The sequence below is a fragment of the Chenopodium quinoa genome, unplaced genomic scaffold (genome assembly GCF_001683475.1).
Source record: "Chenopodium quinoa cultivar QQ74 unplaced genomic scaffold, ASM168347v1, whole genome shotgun sequence".
Classification (NCBI taxonomy): Eukaryota; Viridiplantae; Streptophyta; class Magnoliopsida; order Caryophyllales; family Amaranthaceae; genus Chenopodium; species Chenopodium quinoa.
In genome coordinates this window covers 799,703-814,232 of record NW_018744745.1, presented here as the reverse complement: position 1 = coordinate 814,232, position 14,530 = coordinate 799,703, and the positions used below count along the sequence as shown (strand labels likewise).

The 14,530-nt window shown below is 35.5% G+C and overlaps 1 protein-coding gene across 1 annotated transcript; it reads left to right on the top strand.

Moving 5' to 3' along the window:
- The first annotated feature begins 363 nt into the window (after nt 1-363).
- Nucleotides 364-1,761, top strand: LOC110703673 (ATP-dependent DNA helicase pif1-like). The gene is made up of 3 exons (XM_021881466.1): nt 364-493; nt 554-996; nt 1,138-1,761. Exons 1-3 carry the CDS (start codon nt 364-366, stop codon nt 1,759-1,761), a joined length of 1,197 nt encoding a protein of 398 aa, XP_021737158.1.
- Nucleotides 1,762-14,530: the final 12,769 nt, after the last annotated feature.

The window sequence follows — 14,530 nt, the reverse complement described above, 5'->3', positions numbered from 1 at the left end:
GGAGAGCGATTTTTCTTACAATTATTGTTGGTTAATGTACGCAGTCCTAAATCATTCATTGACCTTTTAACTGTTAATGGATTACATTGCGCCACTTTTCAAGAAGCAACTATTAAAAGAGGCTTATGTGAGGAAGATAATGTTGTTCATGCAAGCTTGGCTGAAGCAGCAAAAATTCACTTTCCAGCAGCCTTACGTCGCTTATTTGCAGCTGCTTGTGTATTCTGCACCCCCAGTGACCCTAATAGACTTTGGCAACGATTCTACAATGACCTATCTGATGATTACAGGCATGCTGATCCTGGGAACAAATTCCGTGTTAAGTTGCTGACTATATAGTCAATTGAACGCCATTGAGAGTCTATGGGAAAATCATTAGCTTATTTCCAGCTTGACCACTTACATGAAGAGCTGCCAGATGAGCTTAACAGAACTAAAGACATCGTTGATGCCTTCGATGCGCCTATTCCTCAAGAGTGTATTGACTGTAGAGGCAAACTGAACTCAGCTCAGCAAATTGCATTTGACAGAATTATTTCTTAGGTCCAATCAGGAAAGCCTGGCTGTTTCTTTGTTGATGGTCCTGGAGGAACTGGCAAGACATTTTTATACAATGCCTTATATGCAGAAGTTCGCATGGCAGGGAAGATTGTTCTGCAAACATCAACATCAGGCATTGCTGCATTAAACATCCCTTCTGGAAGAACTGCGCACTCAAGGTTTAAAATTCCCCTGGATTCAGAAACATCTCTTTCCTGTGACGTTCCCAAACAAGGCAGCTTAGCTGCTTTAATCAAAGAAACAACTCTTATTATTTGGGATGAAGCCTCAATGTCCAAAAAAGAAAACATTGAATCAGTTAAGCTTTTGCTTCGTGACCTTTGTGACGCAGAACAACGATTTGGTGGAAAGGTTGTAGTATTTGGGGGAGATTTTAGGCAAGTTCTGCCAGTTGTTCCTCGCAAAACTCAAAGAGAGCCTGTTGCAGCAAGCCTGGTAAACTCACATATTTAGCCTCGGCTAGAGAAGCTACACCTAACTGAAAACATCAGAGTAAGAGAAGATCTCCCATATGCTTCATTTCTGCTGAGTTTGGGCAATGACCTGCTGCAATCTAATGGAAATGCTTATGTTTAGGTTCCTCCTCACATTGTGAGTTATTATCATGAGAGTGATGATCCTATCAATCACTTAGCTACTACTACATTTCCAAAATTAGAACATGCAGCATTTTCACCAGATATCTTCACAGAGAGAGCCATTCTTACACCATTAAATGATGCAGTTGTTTCCATCAACACAGTTCTTATTAACAAATTTCCAGGAAACTCTGTCATTTACAAGAGCTTTGAGAGCATGCTAGATGATAACTGTGCAATTTACCCTACAGAGTTCCTGAACCAGCTAGCCCATGGTGGTATGACTCCGCATGAACTTGTTCTTAAAATAAACAGTCCTGTAATATTTCTCAGAAACATTGATCCAGCAGATGGACTGTGCAATGGAACGCGTCTTATATGCAAGTCTGTCAGAAGGAATGTCATTGTTTGTTCTATAGCCACTGGTCATCGTCAAGGAGAACTTGTATTCATTCATCGTGTTAATCTCCGACCTCCATCATCAACAAAATATCCTATTCAGTTTGAGCGGATACAATTCCCTCTGAAACTCAGCTTTGCAATGACTATAAACAAATCTCAAGGCCAGACATTAAGCCAAGTGATAGTTTACCTCCCACAGCCATGTTTTTCCCATGGATAACTACATGTTGCATTGTCAAGGGTAAAGAAGTCAGCCAAGGTGACTGTAATCACACCACAACCAGATGAACAACACATTTCACCATTACTGAAAAACGTTGTAGCGTATGATGTCTTGCGATTATCTGGCATAACATGATACAACAATTTAAAGGTATAACTTCCTAATTACTAAATCTGTCAGCCTATTTTCAGTCAATTATTCTACTTACCATAACTAATATAATATTAACCATGTTACAAATGCAGGTGCATTCCCTTTTATATATCTATATGTAATTGAACCTAAGGTTAATCTTTCTAAATCCTTGTAAGTCCTTTTGTGTTAAAACACAGTTAAATGTTGTGAGAAATATTTTTATTTACAGCCATTTACTATGTTTATATGATGTATAAGATTGCTTTTGCAACTATTGCATGTGAATTATTTTTTCCAATTTTCTATTTTTTATGCCATCTTAGGTATATAGAAATTGGTAACACAAAAATGGAAAAATCCTAGGTTTTCCAACCTTATTACCCAAAAATTGATTCTAATTTGCTATAAAGACAAATCTTATCTTTGCTTTTGGATTACATCTTTACTTTTGCAGCTGTATTGCAGCAAAACATCATTCATTCTATTACCTGCAGAACAAATTTCCTAATTTACTTTTCCTACACACATCTTATTAGCTGTTGGTCGATACTATGCTCTATTTTATTTTACAGAAAAAAACAGACTCACTGCACAACAGGTTTTTAGCCATTGTCTTGCTTGATGCACTTCTTTTATCTGCTGGATAATAAAAAGTTTCAAACCATAGCAAGATACACTGGACATTACATGGGACTCATGTTAAGTCTAGAAGCCTCTACTGCTATTTAAAATCATAACATTTCACAGAGAACATTTACTCCTCACTTTTCTCTCTGTCACTTTAGTTCTCTATTGTTGTGATCTAGTAATAACTGCTTGCAAACCCACCCTAACAAGGTACATTCATAAATGCTTTTCCTCTTCAATTTAGATTCAGTTTTTCATTTTAAATTTTCTTTTTACTTTCAAATTAACAATGCCATGTTGTTCTCTTCATTCAGTTTACAAAGATAGGACACAAGCACTCCCTCTTTCTTACTTGCTAAGACAATTAACATACCATGTTAACTAAATTTCATTTGTATAATTCTATGACAGATAAGTAAGATTTGTTTAGCAACCTGATATTATTTAGAAATTCATCAAATACTTAATTTGAACAGTGTGCATTGCATAGCTTTCTAGATTTGTATGTCCACTTTAAACAACTTTCACTATACATTCGATTGAAATGCTAATCACTACCCTTTACACTTGCTCTGTATAGCACTTTGGCAGTCATTATGTAAATGCTAGGCTTATAAAAGATGCTCTTTTTGGTACACTTAGCTATAAAGCTTTGCCTTACTAAAGTTACAGCTTCCTTTTATACTAACCTTGGTTGATAAGATGCTAACAATTCATAGAGTTTACATAATCTGCTTAATTAGTGCTTAGTATTAGCTAGCAATATTAATTCTTCATTAATCTGGACCATAGCACACTACCTTAGAATGGTTAGAATTCTCTTTATCTTCAAGTTTGCATGGAAACTAACCTTTAAATTCAACCTTATAAAGAATAGCTTAGTTGTGCATATAGTGAAGATAAAGGTGCATACATCAGCTTAGTTTTGCATGTATAGTAGAAAAAATGGAGCTAATGCTTACTAAAGACAGACATAATAAATAAATCCACACAACACCAATAGATAACCATTAGTACTTAGAAAATACAACTTATAGCAATAATAACTACTACTTAGGAAATCTAAAGACAAAGTGCAACTGATAGCACAGCAACAACTAACTACTACTACTTTGAAAATCCAGCTTGAAGCTGGTATTACATGAAAACAACAATAATAAGGTCTTTTTACTTAAGAACCAGCATTAATAAGCCTAAAAACCTACAACAAGTGTGGATATAAATTAAGAGTTCCCTTAGAAACAACCACCATAGGAAGCATCACTCTCAGGTGAATATGAAGGGCTTGAATGGTGGTGGATATCATCACAGCCATAAGTAAAGTTAGGTTTGCTGGTTCCCTCTTTTGGAGTTTCTTTCTTTGGGCTTGGTTGCTTATCTTCTGGCTCAAAGCAAAGTGCTTGCACAACTGCTTCTAGGTTCTCCACCTTCTGCTCCAAAACAACAACCCTTTCCTCTAGAGATCTGGACCTTGGCTGGTTGGGGAGGTTAGCTTGTTTGCTGCTTTCCATCTTACCCTTTCCTTTGCTGGCTATTTTTACCTACTTTGTTCTGAAGACACTAAGCTACAACACTAGAAGAAAAAATGAAAGGGAAAGCTTGTGAAATTGTGAACACTTACCTTCCTTTTATATATGGTTAGGTGTCACTCTATTGTCTGCAAGTTAAAGCTGTGCCCTGCTAAAATTATAATTCATACTAGATTCTCCCATGTGCCTTACCATTGAATACAAGTGGCAAAATTTTATGAAATAAAACAGATATCATCCTATGTTATTTGTACATTTTAAAAATCCAGTTATAACACATTAGATTGTTAACCACAACAAATAAAGTGTGACCCTTCAAAATAATACAACTTAGACTCATGTAACATTTTTTTTTACACTCGTGCCCACAGATGAAACCTAAATACACCCCTTTGGACAAGCTTTCACTTATAACAAAAGCATACAAAGTTCGAGTTACCGTGAAATAAAAGTCCCTTATCCGATCTCCTCCTAACAAAAAAAAGTTCTAGAAACTGGTCTTCGAAGACGATGAGGTATATGTTAACATTTATCCTTCTTCTTTTCAAATCTATAGTAAAATGCTACTGCACATAAAATTAATATTTCACAATGCAGGGTAACAACATGAAAGCTACTTTGTTCGGAGATGAATGTGACCACTTCAAGAAAGTCTTTGAACACAAAAAAAAGTATGAAATTGCTAATGCTCCGGTCAAAATCGTAAATCCCAAGTTCAGTTCCTTCCCAGGCGAATGTGAGCTAACCTTTGGAGGCATGACTAAAATCCAGCATGTTGATCTAACTGAAGGACCTGTATTGCCAGAATACATTCCTATTGCTGATGTTCCTAAGACCAGTGGTCAAGATGATCGCTTTGGTAAGCTGCTTGTATTGTCTTCGTTGCATGAAAGCTTCCTTTAAGTTTCCTGCCTCAAACCACATCATCTCTTAACCATAATGAACTCAATTGCTGTTGTTTGCTAGATTTGCTAGGTGTGGTGGTCCACATGGAAGATGTGCGCCAAGTGACATACCAGTCAGGCAGAGTTGCTGATGTGCGCGATATCAACATTGTTGATGAAAGGTGACAACTCTGCTACACATCAACAACACCTCTAACAATATAACTGAACCAAAATACTAATTTATAATTCCTTGCCCTTACAACACTGGTACTAGACCCATGATCATCTCTGCATGGGGTCAGCTTGCAACTTCAGACTATGAAATCCTTAAAGATTGGGCATCCAGTCCCTTGGTTGTAAGATTAACTTCTCTGAAGCCTGCAACTCACAGAGGTTATACACATTTAGACCATCTATTACTTTTTATGTTCTGCACAATCAAGTCACTAATGCAATCTTCACAGGCTTTTCTCTGTAGTCAAGTATGTCTACATAAATTAACCCGGCCCCTATTGGTGAGAAAGTTGAAGCTTTAAGAGCTTGGTAAGTAAACATCCTAAGTGCTCATGATCATCCCTCAAATTACATTGCATTATAGAGTTATATTTAACTTCCTGAGTTTAATTCACTTCTTCCTTCCCTTTTTACTGTCAATAGGGCCCATGCACATCCACATGTCATTACTGACTATATGGCCAGGCAGCTTGAATTCTTGACTGTTGGTACTGAACCAGTTCCTATAACACTTGATCACATCATCAATAAAACTGTGAGCCCCTTTGTCAGCTACTCCCTATCCCATTGCCACCAACACTTAATTTGCTGACTCACACTAAATCATCTAGGTTGACAACACTGTCCAAGAAGAGGTGTACACAATCACAGTCACAATTCCTGATGCACAGCTGAGTAATGTCATTGCTTATATTGGCTGTGATGGTTGTGGTAAATGTTGTGGAGTCGCTGCAAATGTGCCATTTTTTTGTCCACATTGCCCTAACAAAAAATGCACTTCCACTGAAAGGTGCAATTTACTTTTCAGCATGCTTATATTATGCAGCCAACTACTACTCTCAATTTAAAAGCACTGACCCCAGACCATTTCAGGTCAATTTTACCTTTGATGCTGTAGACAACACTAGAACATTTCGTCTGACTGCATTTAGTCCAGTATGTGAGCAACTCCTCCAGTTGCCTACAATAGAGATCTTTGAGAGGAAAATTAAGGTGCCTATTTAATCAAACAGGTGGCTTATTGAATAAAATCACCTATATATATATATCTATTCTTGTCATGACACTTTCTTCTATTTATCTCAGGATGATTGGAGTGACTTTGATCACCTTGCTGCAGCGCTGAAGAACACACCAATGCACATCATACTTCACCCAGCACAGTCGTTGAACAGGGCAGGGGTGCTTAGGTGGGTAGTGCAGTCAGTTTCCCACCCGTAAATACTAAGTCTACTAATCTACGGGCTCAGATCAGAACACATCGTTCCCGATGAGCGTTGCTTATCATTTTGGGTTGTGTTCTTGTTTGAGACCTTATTAATTGCTGTTAACAAGTTAGCTCTTCTCTAATCACTTACCAAATAGACCTGCTTTTGATTGGCACTTAAACCTTGCTTTTGTTGCTATAGCTGTATGGATAGCTTGTTGTTTTGCCTATCTTTAAAACAATTTATCTTTTGCATGATTAACTAAGGCTTGAATTAAGAAATTCCTTGTATTATATACTCTAATGTTTCACAATCAATGCATGATTTGTGCCAATTAGTAGCACCTGTTACCATTTTTTTTAATTTCCTTACTAATAGTCAATCATCATGGCTTTCCCCTTCAAATATCACACAAAATCACTTATTTTTTTTTCTTTCTTCCAAATTAATTTTTGTGAATTTCTAACAATTTTTTTGATTAACTTTGCCATGCTAAAACTCCCCAAGTTCAGCGTTTAAAGTATAAATATTAACTACATTGCCATGTAGCGCGTAAAAACAGCAAATTTCGATATAGTTTTTTCGGGGGCAGGTATTTATTAGCTATTAGGAAGAACCCATTTGTTAAACAAGGCATGGCTATTAGAAATTACTATTAGAATTACCACACAATAATCTTCCTAATATGCGGTTGTTCTCAGCAAATACTCAACACCAAAACTACGAAGATCGAGCTATTAACTTATCTGAGCAGTGAGCACACCAGCAACACCATTATCAGAGTAATAGATCAATATATTTTGCCAAAGCACAATAGATTGAAAAATCAACACTCTTTGTTTATAAATGATTTATTTTACTTTGTCTTTGTTAAACAGTGAAATTCAATTTTCTCCACTGATTTTCCCTGCCTAACATTCTAAAGCTTTGGAAATTCACTTGTATTAATATGGACTGCTTACATGTCTAACATTCTACAGCTAATAATTTGCTGCTAATTCAGTGTATTGTGGACTCCACATTGTAATCTCTACCATATGCAATCTAACCTCCTTAAAATCTTCTCCTTTTCTTTTTAGTCTGTATCTAAACCAATATGTTAAGCCCTCACTTTGGATTTGATCAACCAAAACTATTATTGATACTTTGACAAAATAGTGGACCAATTTACCCTATCCTTCAATCCAATTCAAAGAATCCATTTTAAATTTAAATGCATGCAAAACTTTGCAATAGAAACTCAATGCCAAAATCATGAGAATATATAAAATAATGAGAATTTTGAGTGCTAGAAAATGTGTTCATTAATTTACACTAAGTAACCCTAGCACCCAGCTCCACAACTCATGTGAAAGATAAACCAAAAACTTAGAAATTTATATTACACAATGCATCACAACTAAGTTCTGTTTCCGCATTATAGTGCAGACAAACTTCCCTCACAAAATATATGTGTAGAGAGCTTAAAATTTGCAAATAATTCTGCACTTAAACACTTGTCAAACAGCACACAACACATTCTATTAACTACTTAAGAGGTACACACAGGGTGAGAGAAAATAGTATGTTTATAATCTTTCAGAAACAATGACCAGAACTTGAGAGCAGTGATACTAAATTCTACAATCAGTCTTACTTATACCAGTAATTTTGCCAACATTCATTTAATTACTTCACCTATTCTTCTCCAAAAGAATCAAAGCCAATATATCCAAAAATTGTTGTTCAATTCTGTCCTTCCTAATTATACAATCAGACCCTACAACCTTAACCCCACAAGCCCTATTTCTAGCACCAACACACCATCTTGTGCCCCAATAGCTCTCCTTAGTATTGAACTTCTTTCATACATACAACAACAAGCAGCTATCAAGGTTCAAATAACAACATCAACTGTATATAGTTATACAAGAACTCCCCAAAATAAATCAGTATAGGCTTGTAAAATAAGCCTAAACAGAAAACCATGGCATAATATACTAAATATATGTCAACCTTAATTACTTAACAATATACTATCAATACCAATCCCAATAAATCTGTCCTTAATTCTATCATCAAGGAACAACAAATCAGTATGAATTTGGCTATCAAACAAAGGTTAGTGTTTGCTATTTTCAGCCTGATTCAAAACCAACCCACAAACCTTTACTTGATATATAACACCCAATATTGCAATGCTCAATAAAACCTAGACACAAACAAGAAAGCACACCCACCCACTCACACTAAAATAGAGAGAACATCATTTAGTTCACAATATATTAACTTAACATCATTTAGTAACAGGAAGAATTACTTCTCTTCCACAATGAACAATTTGATTTTATGTAGAAGTACATTGTGACTGTTTGCCTCGAAAATGAAATAACACATTTCATTCAACCACTATCAACAATCAAAGACATAAGTAGATTCAGCATAACTATATTCAATTTCACAAGCAATGTCCACCATCAGAGATAGTAAACATGCTGTAATACACCACCAGCAATAGTTCAGAACATGATTTTAAAACAAAAGACCCCTAAATTCATTCATCAATACATCCAACATAAATACATAATTTCAGTTCAAAATAGATAATGTCTTAAGATAACTAAGAAAGACCTAAATTATAGCTACTTAACCCAAAAAAAAAAAACAGGAAACCTTGAATCTTAGTCAGAATCAAACCCATAAGCTTAATCATCGCTTTCAGACATATTTGGAGAATAATAATGGTAAGGATATCCATTATCTGCCTCGGAAGAATCGCCGTGCTCCTCAGCCTCTTCTTCCTCATCTGCATGCTCCTCCTCCGACTCCCTTTCCTGCTACTGCTGTAGACCCTATTGCACTACACCAACACCCTCGACCCCAAAAACAGGTTCCTCTTCTTCTGCTTCAGCAAACGCAACCACTGTTGAATCAATTACATGCTTCACTATGCCCTCATCCTCGCTAATATCCATATCAGCCTCCCCTTCTTCGACCCCAACACCAGAAGCCAACTTAGTACCACTACATTGACCCCTAAATTTAGACGGCTCACCCTGCACACCTACATATCTTATCATTCTCACTGGTGCTTCGTCATCATCAGAATCGCTGTCGACTGTGATTGGAGTTTCATAGTTGCTTCCGGATTCAGGTTCCTTACCCTTTGTTTCTGGTTTTGTCTCTTTGGCCTTGCTTTTCCTCTGCGTCACCTCATCGCACTTCGCTATCTGTGCATCACAGTATTTCATATCATCCAACAATCCATCCATCTTCTTTGAAGCTTCTGATCGGATTTCTGCCCAAGCCACAAACTGGCAACGAAGACTGTCTTTGTGCTTGACAAGGAATTTCCGGTACCAATCATCAAAGATGGTATCACTATCATCAAATCCAGACATGGCGTTGCTTAGATTTTTCAATTAAGCGTGCAGATGCAGAAGATGAAACGGGAAGAATTGAGAGGAAGGCTTTTCAACTTTCAAAGAATGCAGAGTGAATTTGGGGATATGTGTGATAAATGATGATTATTTTCTCTCTTTTCTTACAAAGCAAACCATCAGTTATCACAAACATGTCTTTTCGGTTGTCTATTATACCATGAAAAAGAAGAAGAAGAGTTGCACTGTTTCATACAAGGTACCTATTCGAGCAAACAATTCGGTTATAGGCCTACAATTTTATTTTTATTTTTTTTAAAAAAAAATAGGACTACAATTTTTTTTTCTTCGCACATACCAAAAACCCCTTATACTAAAGTGTATTACAATTTGTTCCTACAATTTTAGGTGAACGATTTATTCTAAAACGTACATGTGAAATCCTATTAGATAGCAACAAAATAATATTATTTATTTTTAAAAAAGTATTTTATTTTCTTCAACTATAACTTAAGTATCGGTGCTTTGTAACACATCGTATATAATGTATGATATGTATAATCCACTTAATTTATGAAATACGTATTTCAATTGATTTATTATTTTTAATTATTAAAATACCAAGATGTATTTATAATATATTAAAATACCAAAGTCAATTCTATACATAGCTTATTCAATTCTTACTTTTCATAACACTAAATTTATTCCAATTGTTATTTCATAACACACTAGGCTAATAATAACACTCTTATTCACACTATAAGAGCTTATTATTCGACCAACACAATACATTAAGAATTAGCACTCAATTGTAATGTAACATCAAATACTATAGGATTTCCATGGAGATAACTAATAATCGCTCCTTCATCAATTTGTATTTCATAGAAGTCAATCGCAGCAGCAACTCCATTTTTGATGAAACATTGAATAAGATTTTCATCACGCCTCTTGATTTTCAACTGAGCATCAAATCGAGTATCATAAAGTTGCACAACAACATCCGTTGATTTTGAAAACAAACCAAATTGTGCTCTAGTGAAGTCCAACAGAACATTCTGCATCAGTTCAAACATGAATTAACACCATAACAAAAAAGATTAATCCATAATAAATAATCGCTGTGTAAACATAGTTAAAAAACCATACAATAATTCCCTCTGAATGATATGCTTTAGAAAACACAAATTTAAAAAACAGCCCTTCCCAATCAGTTGCCATATCATTCAACCACGCATGTGTTTCAGCTACTATTTCACGAGACCCTTGCACAAAAGGCTTGCGTCCACGCCCACCACCTCCACTAGCCATCACACATCAATAATTCACTTTTTTCATGCACACAACAACAATTGCTTAGCCGATATTTATACACAAATGAACACCATCAACACAAAGTTCAAACTTAAGTCAAATTACAATAAAGATCATTAAAAATTGCACATTACTCACCCATAACTCCAACACTAATTAATCTTTTTCAATGCATATACAAACTCTAACATCTACCATAAATAATAATATTTCAAAGTCAATAATAACCATCCAAACTAATTCAATGCGTAGCTTTCTTATCTCCAATCAACAACACATTAAAATGCTTCTTTATAGACCTTAAAAGTTTGTTATTTACATTGCTTTATTTATAAATTAACCATCAAAATTAAATAAATCTTTAATACGTTAATTGAATTCTTAATGTAATATAGATTATCTATGCTTTTAAAATAGCATATTGTAGACACCCATTTGTGTCTCTCAAAAACCAAACCCGGTGATGAGTACCTTTCGCGTCGAATCATAATCGAATGAAACAAAAGTGTGGAAAGGTCTAGTGTTGCGGAAAGTTTTATTTCTTTTCTCTTCTCCCTGATTTTGAAAACTTTATTTTAAGAAAACAGCCAATCCAGTTTGGTTGGTCCATGATATGGGTCCAATATTGGTGTAGTTGGATGGGGCTTGCAAAGACCTTTTCAACGATATTTTATAAGCCCAATTCCGATGAATATTGAGGAAATTATGGCCAATTTACTAAACTGGGTCCGGTTTGAGCTTTATGTACGGCCCAATGATCTAGGGGAGGGCCTTATATAATTTATCATTCCTAATGCAATTAGGAATGGTTTCAGTCTTCTAGAAAATTCTAGAAGGTCTTATCATTCCTAATTCAATTAGGACTCTTTAGAGTTTTAATCAAGATCAAATAACATTTTCGATGGAATTATATTATTTTATCTTCCAGTACAGGAAATTTATCAGATTTTCGAAAACGCGTTGAAAAAAAGTTTGGCGTCCAACCCCAAGCCTTGGCGCCAGACGCTAGCCATTGGCGCCTGGCGCTAGCCACTGGTTCTGGCGCCAACTAGCCAGGGCTGGCGCCAATTCTTTTTTGCGATCTTCAGACTCTGTTTTGTTAAATTATCTTTTTTGGATGATTTTCTCTATAAATATCGTATCAAAAACTCCGTTTTCAATGATCATCTACATCTATCATTCACCAATTCTCTTTATTCTTAAGTTTTAATCAACTCTCTTCATTCACCAATTACCATTCATCTAATTCTTCGCAATTCATTCATTCATCATCTTTATTTCATCAATTCTCAATAATATTAATTCTTTAGTATTCTTTTCTAAACTTTGCTTTTTAATAAATAATTCCGCATTCACAATATCTAGAAACACCTAGCCATATTCGAAGTTGCCTTCGCCCTAGACGTGAAAGGTTTTAATTTCTGAGGGTTTGGTCCCAAATCTCTATTTCAATTATCTAATTTAATTGTTTTGATTATTATTTTCCTTGAAGTTACTAACGTGTGTATTTTGTTATTAGAAAGAGGTACGAGGCATCCAAGTAAGTACTTTAATGGTTTAATTGATATTATGATGTAGAAATCATGCTTAGATTGTTATTTTAATTCCTAGTATTATGTCTAGGGTAAATTTAATATTAAGTATGATTAAAATTACGATGCTTCCTATGTTCTTCCTAATATTTATAATTGTTAGTATCATGTTAGGGCTAAAGATATGATTTTTATTGTTTAGTGACATGCTAGGGTTTGTTATTAATCTTGTTAGTATCATGCCTAGGATCTTGCTATGCTTTAACATGATTATTATGATTGATATTATTATTATTCATGATTTTGATCTGATTATTGATTATATTGCTTGATATGTATTATATTTTTATTATTTATTGCTTGATCACCTTTTATTGCATGCTTAAAGGGAATTTGTACTTGTAATCACGCCTAATAAGATAATTAATATTCTTGTTAGGGTTAATTGTGATTATAATTCAAGTGATTGCCAATAATAGATTTATTTGTGCATTAATATTAAACCAACATAGATTAAACAGGTTTAGGGTTAATCCTATTGATTGTATGTTAGTCAGAAAGCGCACATGAATACGATCAGGATAAAGTAGAGGCCTATTATTAGGGCAGGTTCAATCTCTTTTAGGTTGGATTTATACCTTCATCCCCGAACCCTTATTTGGTTCATGACCTTATCGAGTTGACGATCTCTTGGATCGTTAAGGGGTGTAACCTTCACCTCGTGATGGTTTACAAGTTCCTTAAAAACTTGTTGGCGACTCTTTTGCTCTATCTTCTTCCCTTTTGGACGCCACCGTACTTTAGTGTATGATCACAGTGGGGTTCAAGCTAGTGGGATTTTAAAGGCTTGAAATTATTCCCTACAGTTTTTGGCGACTCCACTAGGGAGGATTTCTATTTTAATTCCTGAATTTGTTTCGGCAATGATTTAGAATGAGTGGATGAGACTCGAAAAGTTCTAAGTATTTCATGTGCGTAATTTTGATTAACATTATTGTCATATTCATAAAAAGGTTCTCATTGGAAAGACCATCCGTAATGAGTCAAAAACATAGGATTTTACACGTAGGAAATTTGAGAAATGTCTTTCACAACTAGGACTGAAATAACACCGCGCGAAACTGGATGATTTTATTGAGCACAGAAAGCTGCTGAGGCATGTGGGAAGTAGCGTCAGGAGCCAGAGCTTGGCGCCAAACTTTTAGTCGTAGCGCCAGACGCCAGTATTGGCGCTAGGCGCTACAGTTAAAAGTTGGCGCCAGTCTCTGTTTGCTGGCGCCAATTTCCCCCAATACCGAGCCAGAAATATGCGTTCTAATTTCGACTGGTTTTTCGTATTGTTTGCTCGATCCTACTTCCTGATTGAATTTTTTCTCACTTTTCTGAAACCCATATGTGTTCTACATATGGACATAACCCTCTGGGAATTAATGCTCTATCTACCCGTTTGAACGCTCCTGGAAACAAAGGGTACATCTGAGATGTTGAATTCACCAAACCATGGAAGTGAGTTTTTTCTAAAAACTCGCGGTGTCCTATCCACACGCGCTAACCCTTCACGGTTAGGCTTCTGTGCGGTGCATCTGGACAATTAACCATGGACCCTATTTGACTAAACCATATCCCGAACTTTAGAGAACTAGAGCCATGGTTAGGTTGCGAACTCATTGCATCATATTGTGCCTACTTGACTAATTGTGCATTATTTGTTGTGCATATATATTCTATGTTTCTCTTAACCGTTTGTTGATTTGTGTTGAGATTAAAATTAATGACTTAAAGAACTTTTCCTAATTAATTAATTAATTAATTAATTTGAGTCAATAAAGTCTTTTTTTCAATCGGAATTGACCTAGTACGACTTTAGGCATACCCCAGTTGACTAATAATACCGAAAACAGTCCCAGACCGAAGCTCCAATATTGGCGCCAAAGTCTG

What these genes read in the sequence shown, in the direction of transcription:
- LOC110703673 (XM_021881466.1), top strand. Translation starts at nt 364, where the DNA reads ATGGGAAAATCATTAGCTTATTTCCAGCTTGACCACTTACATGAAGAG. An exon ending in AGAGTGTATTGACTGTAGAG is followed by an intron (nt 494 to 553) that starts GCAAACTGAACT and finishes AGGTCCAATCAG; the next exon opens with GAAAGCCTGGCTGTTTCTTT. An exon ending in AGCCTGTTGCAGCAAGCCTG is followed by an intron (nt 997 to 1,137) that starts GTAAACTCACAT and finishes GCTTATGTTTAG; the next exon opens with GTTCCTCCTCACATTGTGAG.